Raw genomic sequence first — 15,536 nt, 5'->3', positions numbered from 1 at the left:
AATAGTGCATTAATCATATTAAAACAGCTTCAAGTCAGTGATAGAGCTAGAATAATTAGTAGCTGACTTTCTGGGTTCCCACAGCAAACAAATCATAACTTTCCTACAGCACTTAACTGCTGCAGCTTATGTGCATGTAGCCCTTCCAAGACTTGGGAGGTTTGGCAGAGAGCAGCCAGGCCTCCTCCCACACCCCTGCCCTAGTACAGTGCCTGGCACATTCTGGGTGCTGAGAGTGTGCTGAACAGATGAGTAAACATTTCATATGCTTCACAACAAATACTCAGGGGAAATTTTATTATTTTACTTTTGGTCACGTGGTCTCTTAAAATTCTAAACGCTAAATCACAGGATCAGGTGCTTCATCTGGAATATTTATGGGGCTGGGAAATAATCCAGCAGTCAGAGGCACAGACTTTGCATATGCCAGGACCTGAGTTTAAATCTTGGCACCACATAGTTCTCATCCCAACACCACTGTGTGCAGCCTTGGGGACCCCAGAGTGGTTCTAGTGGCCTAGGCACTGCATTGCCCCGGCAGAACTGTGCATCCTCATATACTAGCATAGACTATTTAATTGGGGGGGGGGGGGGGACTGCCAGGAATGACCCTTGGGTCTTGTCAGCAGTGATAAAATCATCAAAATCCCAGTTTCTATTTTTGTGAAAATACTTTACATTTATAGACCTCAGTTTAACCAGAGGCATTATATTTATTTCTTGGGCTTCATGATATAAATCTTTTTGATTTGATTTGTGTCTGTTTGAATTTTAGATATATAGCAAACAAATTTTATAGTGTATTTGCAAGACGATGATCTGGCTGGCTTCCCATCTGAAACAACATACTCATCTAGCCTCAAAAAGGTTTATGATTGGAAGATAGAAGGTCAGTCCCCAGCTTCCATGAGCCAGGGCAGAGTAATGATCAGAGCTATTTTTCAAATGAGCTGAGGCCTTAGATTTTAGAAATGAATAACACTAATGAAGGAAGGATCAGCACTAAGTCACACTGAACAGTCTTCAACATGCACAGATTTTGAAAAATGCTGATTTCTTTCCTTCTTCCCTCCCTTCCTCCCTCCTTCACAGACTTGCACATATACACCCCAAAATTCTAATTTGATTTCTAGAGGTCAAGAGTCTCTTGATGCCCTCTGAGCCTCACAAAGGCCCAAATGCAAATTCTATCCAGCACTGGAGCTCTGTACCATGTCAGTGTAATGCACAAAAAGAAAAAATAAAATAAATAAAATGGGTGGAGTGGAATGTCAGGACAGAATGTTGTGGTGTGGGCAGAGTTGTCCTTCTAGGCCTGGACAACCCGGCTCTGAAGCAGGGGTCTATCCAGCAGTGCAAGCAGCACCATTCAGGAGCAAGACATCCACCCAAAAGGTGGATTCATGAAGAAATCTGTATGGAAAATGCAGCTGGCACAATGTTGTCTATCTTAAGTAACATTTTGTGGGGTCAAGTACGCCTTATAGGAGGGTACCCAATCAGCGGAATTAGGCAAAGGAACAGAAACACGTCACAGGCACTAAGAGCATAAAAGGTAAGCAAAGAACTCCCTTACTGTTTTTCATGCTACCAAGAATTAATTCTGTTTGTGGGTGTCCCAGAGTTTATTTAACTTTCATTCTATTAAAGAAAACTTTGCTTGTTCGCAACACGCTTTGTACAGTCATCATTCCATATGTCTGCAAGTGGATCTATAGGACAAATTCTTAGGAGAGGTGCTGCTACAGTTAACAGTACATACATTTTCAATTTTGATAGATTCTGCAAAATTCCTTAAGGTTTGTGATCATTTACACTCCCAAAGGCAATATATTAGAACAGACCTTTACTTCCAGCCTCACCAACTTATTGTACTATCAATTTGAATATTTATTTATCTGATAAATATGAAAGTGCTATTCTAGTGCTCCCTTAGACATCACTTATACTAAAGAATGCAATCCTAGCATGATTTTACATTTTTAATTAGTTAAAATCAGTGATATTAAGCACCTTATCCTATATCCAATAGCTACTGCCTTCTCTGGCCTATACTTTGCCCATTTTTCAACCAACCTTACTGATAGCAGATTATTTTAATATAAGATGATCATAAAATGAGCTAAATATTAAAAAGCCAACATCTTGTAAATTCAAGCTGTTTTATAAATACTAGATTTTTATTCTTAAAAATATTATCTATAATTTCTTCGGTTCTTACACTTTGATATCTAGTAATTAGGAAAAATCTAAAATAATTTCTTGAAATAATAGCAGGAATCAAGAAAGCCAGAAAATAATGTGGAAAGGGATTTACAAAGGCTGAAGGTCAGCAGTAAGTCTAATTTTTAATTAGTTAAAATCAGTGATATTAAGCACCTTATCCTATATCCAATAGCTACTGCCTTCTCTGGCCTATACTTTGCCCATTTTTCAACCAATCTTACTGATAGCAGATTATTTTAATATAAGATGATCATAAAATGAGCTAAATATTAAAAAGCCAACATCTTGTAAATTCAAGCTGTTTTATAAATACTAGATTTTTATTCTTAAAAATATTATCTATAATTTCTTCGGTTCTTACACTTTGATATCTAGTAATTAGGAAAAATCTAAAATAATTTCTTGAAATAATAGCAGGAATCAAGAAAGCCAGAAAATAATGTGGAAAGGGATTTACAAAGGCTGAAGGTCAGCAGTAAGTCTATATATATATATTTTTTACTGTTGCTTATGTTTTTTGGGGTAACACCTAGTACTCCTCAGGACTTACTCCTGGCTCTGTATATAGGGATCACTTCTGGTGGTTCTCAGGAGATGATACTGGTACCTGGGATTGAATCAGGGTTGTCCAGTTGCAAGGCAAGGGTCTTAACCCATGTAGTATCTCTCCATCCTCTATAAAATTATTTTTAAGTGGAGAATGGATACAAACTCCAGTTGGAATATTTTTAATACTCATCATTTCCCTCTTCTGTATACTCCCCTACTTTTCCCTCCCCAGTCTTCTCTCTATTCTTCCATATTCCCTCTTTCTCCCTTTCTCCTCAATACCTCCCACAAGAACATCAATATCTGCCAAGACAATAAAAAAAAAGCACAAGCCATAGTTGCATTTTTTTTCAGAACCAGTAACTGTGATCCAAATTCCCAGGCTGTATAAATTCCACTGTTAAAAGTATAACTCAATATGCGGTGATATATCTAAAACTAGTAAAAAAAAAAAAAGTGCTGTTATTTGGGTGGGGAAGGGGGCTTCTCAAGAGTGTTCAAGAGCCCAGGGTCACTCATTGCAATACTTGGATAGTTAATGTAGTACTGTCCAGCCCAGAAATGCTGAGGGTCAGCAGGATTCCCCCTCCAGTGCTCTGGAAGCCATGTGATGCCAGGGATCAAAGTTACAAGGTATGAACATCCACCATCTACACCATCTCCCCAGTCCAATAAGTATCTTCTTTAAATTAGTTTCTTTTGGGGCTGGAGAGATAGCACAGCAGGTAGGGCGTTTGCCTTACACGCGGCCGACCTGGGTTCAATTCCCAGCATCCCATATGGTCCCCTGAGCACTGCCAGGGGGGGTAACTTCTGAGTGCAGAGCCAGGAGTAACCGCTGTGCATCGCCGGGAGTGACCCAAAAAGCAAAATCAATCAATCAATAAATAAATTTTTAAAAATAAATTAGTTTCTTTCAAATGAAAAGGTGAATGTTATTTAACAATAAAATTACTAAACAGACAGAACAGACAAGCTGCAAACTTGGAGAAAATATTTTCAAAAGATATATCATAATTAATAACATTTGGAAGCAATCAATTTGCCTTACAAGATGGGTAAAAGAAAAAAACTGTAGTACATAAAAAAATGAAAATAGTATTCAGTGTTCAAAAGAAAAACCTGGTGGTGGGGGGTGGGCTGGAGAAATGGTACAGCAGGTAGGGCACTTGCCTTGCATACCCAGCATCTCCTGCCCCCAAACGCTGCCAGAAGCAAATCCTGAGCACAGCGACAGGAGTAGTCCCTGAACATCACAGGGTGTGGCCCAACACCCACCCCTACCCCCCACACCCAACAAAAGAAGAACCCAGGGGCCAGAGAAATACAATCTAGGTTAGGTACTTGTCTTGCATGTGGGGGACCCAGGCTCAAATCCTCAACACTGTTTATGATCCCCTGAGCACCATCAGTGGTCACTCCTGAGCACAGAACCTGGAGTGGCCCCTAATCACTGTGTGGCATAAAGCACATATATATTACGTAAAAGTAAAGTAAAGACCCTCCCGTTGATCATCAATTTGCTCGAGCGGGCCCAGTTATGAATTTATTGCTTAATATACATAAGATATATACTATGTAAAAATGCATAATATATACAAATAATATACATTAAAAGGAAAAAAGATATCAAGTCAAGCATAATAATACCCACACAAACAGATCAGTGAATGGAAAAATGACAACTTGAAAGGATGAGTTTTTGTGTGATTCTATGTGACAACTTAGAAAGGTAAAAGTAAAAAAGAAAACCAAAAAATCACTGGTTTCCTGGGATCGGGATGGAAAGAAGAAGACTAGGCAGAACACAGGGCATTTTTAGGGTGGTAAAACTACTCTGTATGATATTATAAACATAAATACACACTATCATATGTATTTGTGGAAATCCACAGAATGTATATTTTGATGAGATTAAGGCTTCTAGGAGACGGTGCATCACTTTAGGCTCATCAATGACATGCTATTCTGTTTTCAGGATGTTGGAAGTTGGGGAGGCTATACACGGGAATAGGAGAGGCAATATACAGAGGAACTCAACCGTTTCCAGCTTCCTCCCAATTTTTAAGTGAACCTGAAACTACATCTTAAAAGTTTATTAACTGAAAGAAATCAGGGAGGGGAGCTGGGAGAGAGAGAGAAGAGTGGCAAAATTCAAGCAAAGTTTACAGTTTAATTTATACACATGAATCAAAATCAATTTCCCAGTATTGATAAATATATTAATTACGGTTAGGTAAAATGTTTTTATTAGGTAAAAGTGACAATAAGTACAAAGGAACTCTTTAAGATCTTTTCTAAGCCTAAACTTATTTCAAGATAGCTTCTTAAAATTAAAACCAGGTTCTCCCTCTCCTTTTGGGTGTTGTGGTTTGCAAAAGAGGCACTGAGTGGCAATCATGTTTGGTCCATAGTCTACTTTCAGCATGCTTCTCCCCCTGCCACAGAGGCAGGGTGGGATGGGGAGGATGGGGGGCAGGAGGGATACTGGGATCCGTGATGGTGGGAAATAGGCACTGGTGGAGGGATAGGTATTTGATCATTGTATAATCGAAACCCAAGCACAAAATTTGTAAGTCTACAACTGTACCTCATGGTGTCTCACTAGTAAAAAACAAAAAAACAAAAAAAAACAAACAAAAAAAACCAAAACTAATCAACTGGAAAAAATATTAAAACCAGGTTGAATTCATGTGCAAGGAGATGCTGAATCAACCATATAACTATATAACTGAGAACACTGCTACTGACAGAGCTGTGTGTAGATTTGAAAACACTTCTATCAACAGAGGTGTCGCCTATCCAGGAGTAAGAGAGAGGAAACACCACAAGGCAATCATGTCTCCTTTCAGAATGAGTGTGGGTTGTTTGTTTATTTGCAAGAAAGCAGAGTTGAAAACCCAGACTGCACGAATAGTCTAATTTGTATAGAGACTCCTGACTCAGCAGGACTTCATCTTACCCAAGTTTATTTTTCTGGCCATATGTAAAACTGACAATGGCGATCCCATCCTAGAAAGTACATTCTAATTACAGTTACAAAAGAAAAAAAAAGCACGGAACACTTTCTCTAACGTTGAATTCTCAGTGATTTGATGGGCTTTACCCATTATTACACTGGCCCTTCGATTTTAAAATAACACTGAAGCATTTTCAACATGAAGAAGCCCCAGTGTAGGGTTACTTGTAACAGCAAAATCTGGCAACACCAAATTATCCGATTATAAGAAAAGGGGAATGGTTAATTAAACTATTACACTCTTCTTTTTGAGCATTCATTGAAAGTAGTTTATCTTTTAAGGATTGAGAAAATGCCTTTAACTGATAATAAATAAAAAGACAATATTAATAATCCTGTTCAGCCGTTGACTGAGAGTTTATTCTAATTTATAAGGGAAGCATTCCTAGCAAACCACCTGGCAACTTATCTGAGCCACATTCTCCAATAGAGCTTTATCAGCAATACAGTAGAAAACACATTTTAATCTTCATCCAAAAAAACTCATTTACAGTAAGACTTCAATCACGTTTAAAAAATAATGTATGTAAAAATTCTACAAGGAAAGAGACCAAGAAACATTTTTCAAATCTTTTTTAGAGAAAACATCTTAACTTTATTTTAAAATACATACATAAATAAAACAAAGTAATTTAAAATGTCAATACAGGAGCCTGCCCTTATTACAGTGTTTCTCAACACAAATTATATATTGTAAATTATGTATCTCGATCTAGAAAAGGAAATTGGTTTCATCTTGCAGGCCAAGATTGCACTAGATTAGGGATGTCTGCCCATAGATTTTGAGGCCTTATCTCGGACTGGTGAAACAGGGAGGCCTGATTTCTTAGTAATATTTGTTGCTGATATAAAAACGGAGTGTGAGAGGATGCACACTATGTATTTCCTGATTTTGATAAAAATTCTCTACCATGGGGTAAATGTGGAAAAAAAAAAAAAAGCTCAGGGAAATACAGCAGGCAGAGAGAGGAACACCCACCCAAAGATGCCCATGTCTATTTTAATCCTGGGAAATGGCAAAAAGGAAATGAGGACCAATGTAATTAAGCTTGTCAATCATCTGGCCTTAAGATATTACACTAGCCTGGGTTATCTCCCATATTAGAGGGAGACAGAAGAGAAGAGTCAGAGAATGAGATGTGAAGGTGGGTATTGGGTTGCTGGCTTTGAAGATGGAGGAAGGGGACATGTCCCGTGAAATGCTCACAGGAAGGAAGAACAAGACAAGGGGATGGATGTTCTCCTAGAGCCTATGGAAGGAAAGAAAGCCCTGCCATCACCTACACTAAAATTTTGAATATCAGAGCTATAAAACAATAAAATTAAGTTGTTGAAAGCTACTAACTTGGGGGGAGGAAACTGGTTAGAACAGAAACAGCCAACCTGGGGTCGGCAAAGAAGGCAGGGAATAGCAAGAAAATCAATATAGGAAGAGGATGATTGGCAAGAGTCAATTTTCTTTTGCTCTGTCAGTTTCAACAAAGGAAAAACAATACTTAAATTAGTACTAAAAGGTACACGAAGAGAACCCTAACCTGCAGCGTGGGAGATGCAGCATCTGATTAGTAAAGAACAGGTCTAAAATCACAAGGAGCATGTGGGAGTTACAAAATCCAGCAACAGTTTCAGCAGCCGCCATGGTCCCACAGGAAGAGGCAACTGTGTGATGGCAGAAAACTACATATAAGAATGCCACCTAATTCAAACCTTTCCCAAAATGTTCTACTTACATTAAACTAAGTTTCAGAAATTTAAAATAAAAGGATAAAGGAAAACAATGAGGACTGCAGGGTAGATTGCTCAATTGAGTCAGGGTAGCACTGTAGCACTGTCCTCCCGTTGTTCATAGATTTGCTCGAGTGGGCCCAATAACGTCTCCATCGTGAGACTTGTTGTTATTGTGTCTGGCATAATGAAAACATCATGGGTAGCTTGCCAGCCTTTGTCCTGCGGGCGAGATACTCTCAGTAGCTTGCCGGTCTCTCCGAGAGGGGCGGAGAAATCAAACCCAGCTTGGCTGGGCCAGCTGCGCACAAGGCAAATGCCCTACTGCTGTGCTATTGCTCCAGCCCAATTGAGTCTGGGTAGGGAGGGAAAACATTCCATACTGAAAACCAAGGAATGAATGAAAAGCCCACTTCTGTTTCTGGAATAGCAAGAAAAGCAGTAACTGCTTAGATCTAACGTTCACATCTATAAGGGCAGATCTCTTTAGCTCTCTGTCCTCCAGTACCATCATTGTCCTAAGCTGAGGAAATCTAGAGTGGCTCAAAGACTCACATCTACAAGACATGGAATAAGAGCTACAGCTCTTGGTTCTGATTATGCCTAAAGTGGACAAGTGTTCAGTTAAGATACCAGGATAGTCCCACCAGCTGACATGTGGCTCTTCCCTACAAAACTTAGGTGAGCGGAGATGTTAGATCTGCTTTGCTGAGTCACAGAGATGCACAGTCTTGGTTCTGCAGTTTCTTCCTGTCTACCCATAGCAGGTCACTGAGAATGAGTCAGGAGAAAAGCTAAGTCTAGGTCTTAAAGAAAGTTAAGTTCTGGCTCCCCACTTCCTATAGATACATAAAGCACATGTGCTCTTCATCAGCTCTGAGACACTTATTTTCTTAACTGCAAATGGAGAGAGCATTGACAATCTATCTCTCACAGGACTGTCTTGAGCTTTAGAGGAGTTGTGAATAAGGAAGGTGTGGGGGGAGGGGAAGCACTCTTATTACCTTCAGGATGGTGAACTCAGGCTGATCAACATTCAAATGATCAGGGCTGATGCCACCTGAACCCCTGGCGAGGTTGTTTCACTCCAGCGCCCTAGAGGGGGGGCGGGTGAGAACCCTCCCCGCCCCAAGAGACCCAGCCCCGGAAGCTGAAAACCTCCAGAACCCAACCGCTGTCATGCTCGGGCTGAGCCTCAGACACAAGTGAACGTATTCCTGTACCGCACGGCCATGAATGACACATCATAAGACACTCCCTATCCATTCTCCAAGATTACCGTACCACATTTGATGGGGTTCAAATAGTAGGCAACCAATCATAGAGGGAAATACACACACACACACACACACACACACATGCATATATACATATTTTCAGATATATATATATATATATATATATATATATATATATATGAAAGCTCAAATCAATCTTTTTTTTTCTTTTTGGGTCACACCCAGCATTGCTCAGGGCATTGCAGTCTGGAATTACTCCTGGCAGTGCTCAGGGGACCATATAGGATACTGGGAATCAAACCCGGGTCAGCGATGTGTAAGGCAAACGATCTACCCACTGTGCTCCAGCCCCACATCACTCAATCTTTAACAACATGTTAGTGATGTCCTAAAGAATGTCTGAGTGGCCACTGCCAAAATAGACCAATCTTCACACTGTTTATCTATGAATACATTTTTGTAGCATTTTCAGCGGTTTTTCATAACAAACAATACAAAATATGTTATTTCACTTGTGCTTTGGGACAGGGATAGGGGCTTGGGATGGAAACGTCCTGGAAGTGGTGGGAAGGTGTAATGGTGGTGGGATTGGTATTTGAATATTAGATGTGATCAAATATTGTGAACTACCTTATAAAATAAAAAAAGAACAAAATGAGTAGGGCTGGAGAGATAATAAAGTGGGTGGACGTTTGCTTGCATGCAGGTGACCCAGGTTCCATCTGACACTGCGTATCAGATGCATTAGGTGACCTAAGCCTGATCATGGAGCCAGAAATAAGCCGTAAGCACCACTGGTGTGGCCCAGAGGTTAAAACAGAAAACAAACAAACATTAAAATAGCCACTGTAATTTGTGGACATGGACATGAAAAAGGTGATTTGTTAACTACTCTGAGGTACAGGGTCTTCACTTGTCAGATAAGACAATGCCACTGTGGAAAGGTCAGAGTTGATGGGCGGGAGGCTCCTGGTACAGTGTGGGCACAGGGCCCAATAATGCCACCTCTGCGTGCGGCCACCCATAATCATTTCCACTTTCTGTCATTCCCTGGGAGTTATCAGTAAACACAATTTCAGCAAACATTTAGAGCATCAAGTTTTTTTTTCCCCCCACACGTCTGAATCATCCATTTTAAGGGTCAAGTTGAAGAATGCTGAACAGAATGGCTTACTGAACAAATTCACTGGACCATAACTCTTGCTGCCAATGAGGCCTACTATATCTAACATAAGAGACAGCCAAGTGACATTTATCAAGTCCATTAAAAATATACCAACTAGGAGTATTAAAATAGGAGTTCAGGGATGACCATCTCAGGTCTTATTCTCTGGAGAACACAACAGTGGGTACTGCTTGAGCACTAACCTCAGCTTGCATTGCAGTATCAAGTGTCTGACCTATGGCAATCCAGGATCATACATCCTGTCCCCAAAGCTCATATTCTTCCATTAAATCACTCAGGTATCTTATAGCAAGAGCAATAAAATATTGCTGCAGCCTTGTATCTGCTTTCCAAATACAGAGAAACGTGTGCTTCTGGAAGGCTGGGGTGTGCCATGAACTGAGCTATGCCTTAGACTCCACCTGTTCCAGTCTGAGCAGGACGACCCTTGCAGATCACCCTACATGGGCCAAGGCTGTTCTCTCCGTCTTCTTTAGGACTTGTGACATGTGTGTGGCTTGTCTACCCATTCCATCTGTGGCACTTACCTTGAAGGAGGCGTGCTGCTCCATGTGCCGCAGCAGCTGGGGCTTCTGGGCTGCCGTATAGTCGCACACTGTGCACTTAAACTGCTTCCCTGCGGAGAAGTAAGGACACGGTGAGCACCAGCAGGTTCCTGGACTGTGCCTATGACTCCAGCACCAGTCACGGAGCTGGAACAAAAATGTTCTTTGCTGTGCGGGGTCGAGAATCTCAGCACAGAGGCAACATGTTAGTCTACAGCCAATGAAAGGGAAGGGAACTGCCATGAAGGGGGGAGATGGCAGCCCAGTCTGCCTGGGGAAGTCTCCAAGGAATACCACTTGAGGCTCCGAAAGGACAAAGGGATTAGAAGAAATAGTCTTTGGGGGAAGGGAGTGTACAATGGTGAGAGCACAGACCCCAGAGTGGTCAGAAGGTAGAGGGGCACATGGAGCTTTCTTTCAGGACTAAGTATGATGTTAAGGGTTGACCCAGGAGAGATTGAGGCCACAACACCCAGGGCCTGTACCATTTCACTAAGATGTGTGGATCCCATACTATGAGCCAGGAGAGTCTGCAGAATAACATACAGGGAATAGGGGAGCAAGATTTGGAATGTGTTTTGGAATGCTTAACTCTAGTAGGAGTGAACAGAGCAGATTGGAGGGCAAATGCCAATCTACAACATAAAAAGAAAATCACAGAGTAATGTTCTGCATTGCTCTTTTAGAGGGTTGATGCTTTAGTATTACTTAAGTACTCAGTAATAAGGAGGCAGAGAGACAGTACAGCAAGGCGGGTGCTTGCCTTGCACATGGCCAATCTGGTTTTATTCCCTGGCACTCTATATGGTTCCCCAAGTCCTGCCAGGAGTAATATCTGACTACAGAGCCAAGTGTAAGCCTGAGCACTGATGGGTATGACTTCCAAACCAAAATAATAATAACAATAATATTAAAATCATGTTAAACATGCTAAAACATTGATGATATAAAGGACCTGGTATATTTTTTTCAATCCTGAACTATAGCAATAAAATGTTAACAATATAAACATGTTTAACCAAATATAAACATGACCTAGTTCTTATGGGTCAGCATCAAACAGTTTCAAAGGTAGAAGCCTCCTCAGGGGACCAAGGCCACATCACCATAGCCAGAAATGATTTTTCTGAGGTCCTCTCACTCCCTCCCAGACAAACTGGGTGAAAAAGTGGCATAATGTTCCAATTTCCCCTCTGAGTGCCCATAAAACCATTGAGAACTGGTTGACTCATCTGAAAATCATTCTCAACAAAGAAGCCAATGAAGACCAGGACTCCAAGTCAATGGTGACCTCAGTTCTTACTAGTCTCTGTCCTGTAGATCTGCCTACAAAGTCCATGCTCTGGAAATCCTCTGCTCCTCTGAACCCACAGCACTGCCACCTCCCTAGGCCTCTCTGACTTGTCATTTTAAAAATTCTCAAGGAATTTTCCCCAGATGCTCTCAATGTTTCTCTGCAAACCCCCTTTCTCCTTTTGCAAGATGTCTTGTTTAGAGCAGTCACCTCCTGGCTTTTGCAATGTTTTGACGGAAAAACCCCATCTTCCACTCGAATCCTTTTCTGAACCTGATTAAATACCCAGTGATCTATGTGACAGAGCAAACTACTTTGCTGCCCCAAATGTCCTAAAATAAATTTTTATTCACCCAATGCGTTCCATCTTCAACCTTCTCAGTTCAGTCCTCACCTTTCCGGTCTTCAAGTCATAGACCTGATTAGCCTTCTCCAACATCCCGTGCTCTGACATCACTCACCTCATCTTTTTTTCAGCACCTGATTTCATCTAAAGATTCCCATCTCTATTTCTACTATTTCCATGTGCTTTAGACCCTTCTCTGTGAACAAAGCTGAACACCACTGGCTTTCTTGTCTTTAAAAAATAAACCTTCCATCCATCCAACACCCATGTTTATCAACCCATCATCTGTCAACTACATGCCCATACATTCTGAAGTCCCCTTCTTTATTCAGATTGTCTGAAACACAAACTCTCCTCCACTACCCTTTCTTCACAGCCCACCAATGACACCTATTGCAGAATAGAACTGAAGCTCTATCTGACTTCTCTAGCACCCTCAGCATCCAAGTGCATGGGAAATATATTGAATATACTTTGCATTTTATTAAAAAGAACTGTTCAAAGAACAAAAAGGAATTTTTCATCTACACAGATTATAGCTTCCATAGGAGCAACAAAAGTGGAAAATAGCAGAAACATACCAACACTGTATGTGTACCAATCATTCAAGAGAAATAGTCTCCTGATTCAGGACTTTTTAAGTCCAAACAATTGTAGCAATGTAGTACTGCTGTCCTGTTGTTCATCAATCTGCTCGAGCGGGCACCAGTAATGTCTCCATTGTGAGACTTCTTGTTACTGCTTTTGGCATATTGAATATGCCACAGGGAGCTTGCCAGGCTCTGCCGTGTGGGTGGGATACTCTCGGTAGCTTGCTGGGCTCTCCGAGAGGAACAGAGGAATCGAACCTGGGTTGGTCGAGTGCAAGGCAAACGCCCGTAAGCTAGGCAATTCATAGCCAGAACAATTAAAACTCTTTTTTGGGGGTGGTGGAGTTGGCAACGATATAGTAGAAATTAAGGTCCTTGACTTACCTTAACTCAATCCCTGACATTGTGTATGGTCCCCCAGCACTGTCAGGGACCAACAGTGATCCTTGAGCACAGAGCCAAGATTACACTTGGTGCATCTCCAGGGCTGGAGCACAGCGGTAGGGCGTTTGCCTTACAAGTGGCCAACATGAGTTCGATTCCTCCGCCCCTCTTGGAGAGCCCGGCAAGCTACTGAGAGGATCTCGCCCGCACGGCAGAGCCTGGCAAGCTACCCGCGACGTATTCGATATGCCAAACACAGTAACAACAAGTCTCATGATGGAGACATTACTGGGCCCGCTTGAGCAAATCGATGAACAACGGGAGGACCGTGACCGTGACATCTCCAGGGATGGCCCAAAAAACAAAACAAAAAGAAAAACAAAGCCATTTCTTTTCTTAGCACAGTATTACCCTTTTGCACACAGATCACATATTTGATGTATCTTCAAAATAATCTCTGTTGTCAATATTTCTCCACTGGCCAGTGACTTGTGCAAATATATCATTAATATACCAGGCCAACTGAGCCAAACAGTACTGGATTCTCAAGTACCAAAACAGGAGTGGAATCTGATAGAACCATCTTCCAAATTGATTAAGTATTTTGTCATGCATTACCAATAGCTTGGATCGAAGAGCAAAGGAAGCACTGAAATGAATTCACAGAATATTCTCATCAACATTTTATGTACTGCTATATACCCAAGGTTCTTCAGGAGAAAAGAAAAGAAGGCAGCTCCTAAAAGCTATCCCTGACTTCGGTATTGGCCGGGTGATAAATATTACAAATGTTTTCAGTAACCACTGACAGCCCCAATCAAAGAGACCTGGGAGAGAACTTGACATAATATTTTGCTGCTTAATTAAAATAATGCAATGCAGATTAATGATTAGTCATAAAAGAGCAATGCTTTGAGACTATCCATTGTTTTCTATCAGGATATTCCTGAGAATTACAGGGAACAGTGAGTGAAGAACTTGGTCTGAACTTGAGGTTAGAATGACCTTTTCAAAGAGTTGTCAGATGAATAGCAATTAGATGTGAATCATATGACTGCCACCAAAAAGAAAAAATAATTAAAAGAAAGAAACTATTTGAATTTTGTTAAAACAATTAATTTTTTTTCACCCAACATAGCTGGCTCGCTCTAACTACCGAGATACTGTCTATGAACAGTTGTGCTAAAGATATGAAGACATAGTCATGGGCTGGGGACATAGCTCAAGAATGCTCTACTGCATGCCTGCATGCAGGAAGGAGTCCTGGGTTTGACCTGTAGCACCACATGGTCCTTTGAGTATTGCTGGGATCCCCTCAGACCTCAAGAACTGCCAGAAGAGAACCCTGAGCAAAAGCCTGACCCCAAGCGCCATCCAGTGGCCCCCAAACCAAAACCAAATCAAAACCTCACCCACCATGTACCTGGGAAGGCAAGCAACACAGCTGCCCAGTTGTGAAATGGTAGGTGGCAGAACCAGTATTTGAACTCTAAGCTTTCCCTCTCCCCCACCCTGTCATTCACAACCACAAGAAGTACCCTTTCAGCTCCCAAAGGCAAAACATAATTTCCACCCAAAGGAACAAAGGTGGCATCTTATAATGGAGACATCAATTCCACTTACAAGCAAAGGTTGGTGGCTCATTAGAATGGGAGTCTCAGAATGCAGCAATTCTACGTAGTCCCCGCCGGGTGGGGACTTTCCTGTGACAGAGATGGCCTCAGACCCTGGACATAAAGTGTCAGTACAGTAGACCCCTAAGGAAGGAAAGCTGGGGATACATTCAGGTGACCCCACAAGAGACCCCTTGGGAGAGCCATAGCAGAGCCCCTCAAGTCGTGTGACTCTGGGCTCTTTTTCTGGAGCAATTCAGAGATAGGTTCCAATTAATTCAGCCTAAGATGAAACACCTTAGCAGAAAGAATAAAAGCAGCAGGACAAATTGTTTGCAAAACTATTGTAGAGAGAAAGTAGTTACAATATCAAGAATTTACAGAAAGCCTCCTTTATTCTCCTCAGCAACCTCTCTGGCCTTAAACCTGCAATAAACCTTGAAAGCATCATAATAGCTGGCAGACTCTCCAAGGCCAGATGCCTGTCATGTCTCCAGGCTCAGGCATCACCTACTGACCCAGTGTCTCTGACCAACACACAGCAAGTCTAAGGGACCTCCAGGCCTTTATACTTGCTGTTCCCAACCCCCACCCCCTCCCCCGCCCCCGGGATGCGTCACTGTTATTCCCAGGCTCTGCTGGATCATTTCCTTCAAGTCTGCTCTTTTAGCACGACAGACCCAAATCCCAAACTGATTCAACTTTAACATTCCTCATTCTGTCACAGAATCATTTTATACTCAGTTTCATCTATGTATTTTCATTTCCTGAATATTTGCCAAGTGTTCCTAACTCAATCACAAAATACCATACATTTTACT

General features: G+C 41.5%; 1 protein-coding gene across 1 annotated transcript in view; it reads right to left on the bottom strand.

Moving 5' to 3' along the window:
- ZFAT (zinc finger and AT-hook domain containing) overlaps positions 1-15,536 on the bottom strand; it is a 218,125-nt gene that overhangs the window by 71,159 nt on the left and 131,430 nt on the right. The window contains exon 11 of the mRNA XM_056109685.1: positions 10,471-10,559. Coding sequence (XP_055965660.1) covers positions 10,471-10,559 — 89 coding nt within the window. The remainder of the gene's footprint in view (positions 1-10,470; positions 10,560-15,536) is intronic.

This window comes from Sorex fumeus, unplaced genomic scaffold, assembly GCF_029834395.1.
Source record: "Sorex fumeus unplaced genomic scaffold, SorFum_2.1 ptg000002l, whole genome shotgun sequence".
In the NCBI taxonomy this organism is placed as follows: Eukaryota; Metazoa; Chordata; class Mammalia; order Eulipotyphla; family Soricidae; genus Sorex; species Sorex fumeus.
Note: the sequence above shows the minus strand (reverse complement) of the source record. Positions and strands in the feature narration are given on the sequence as shown.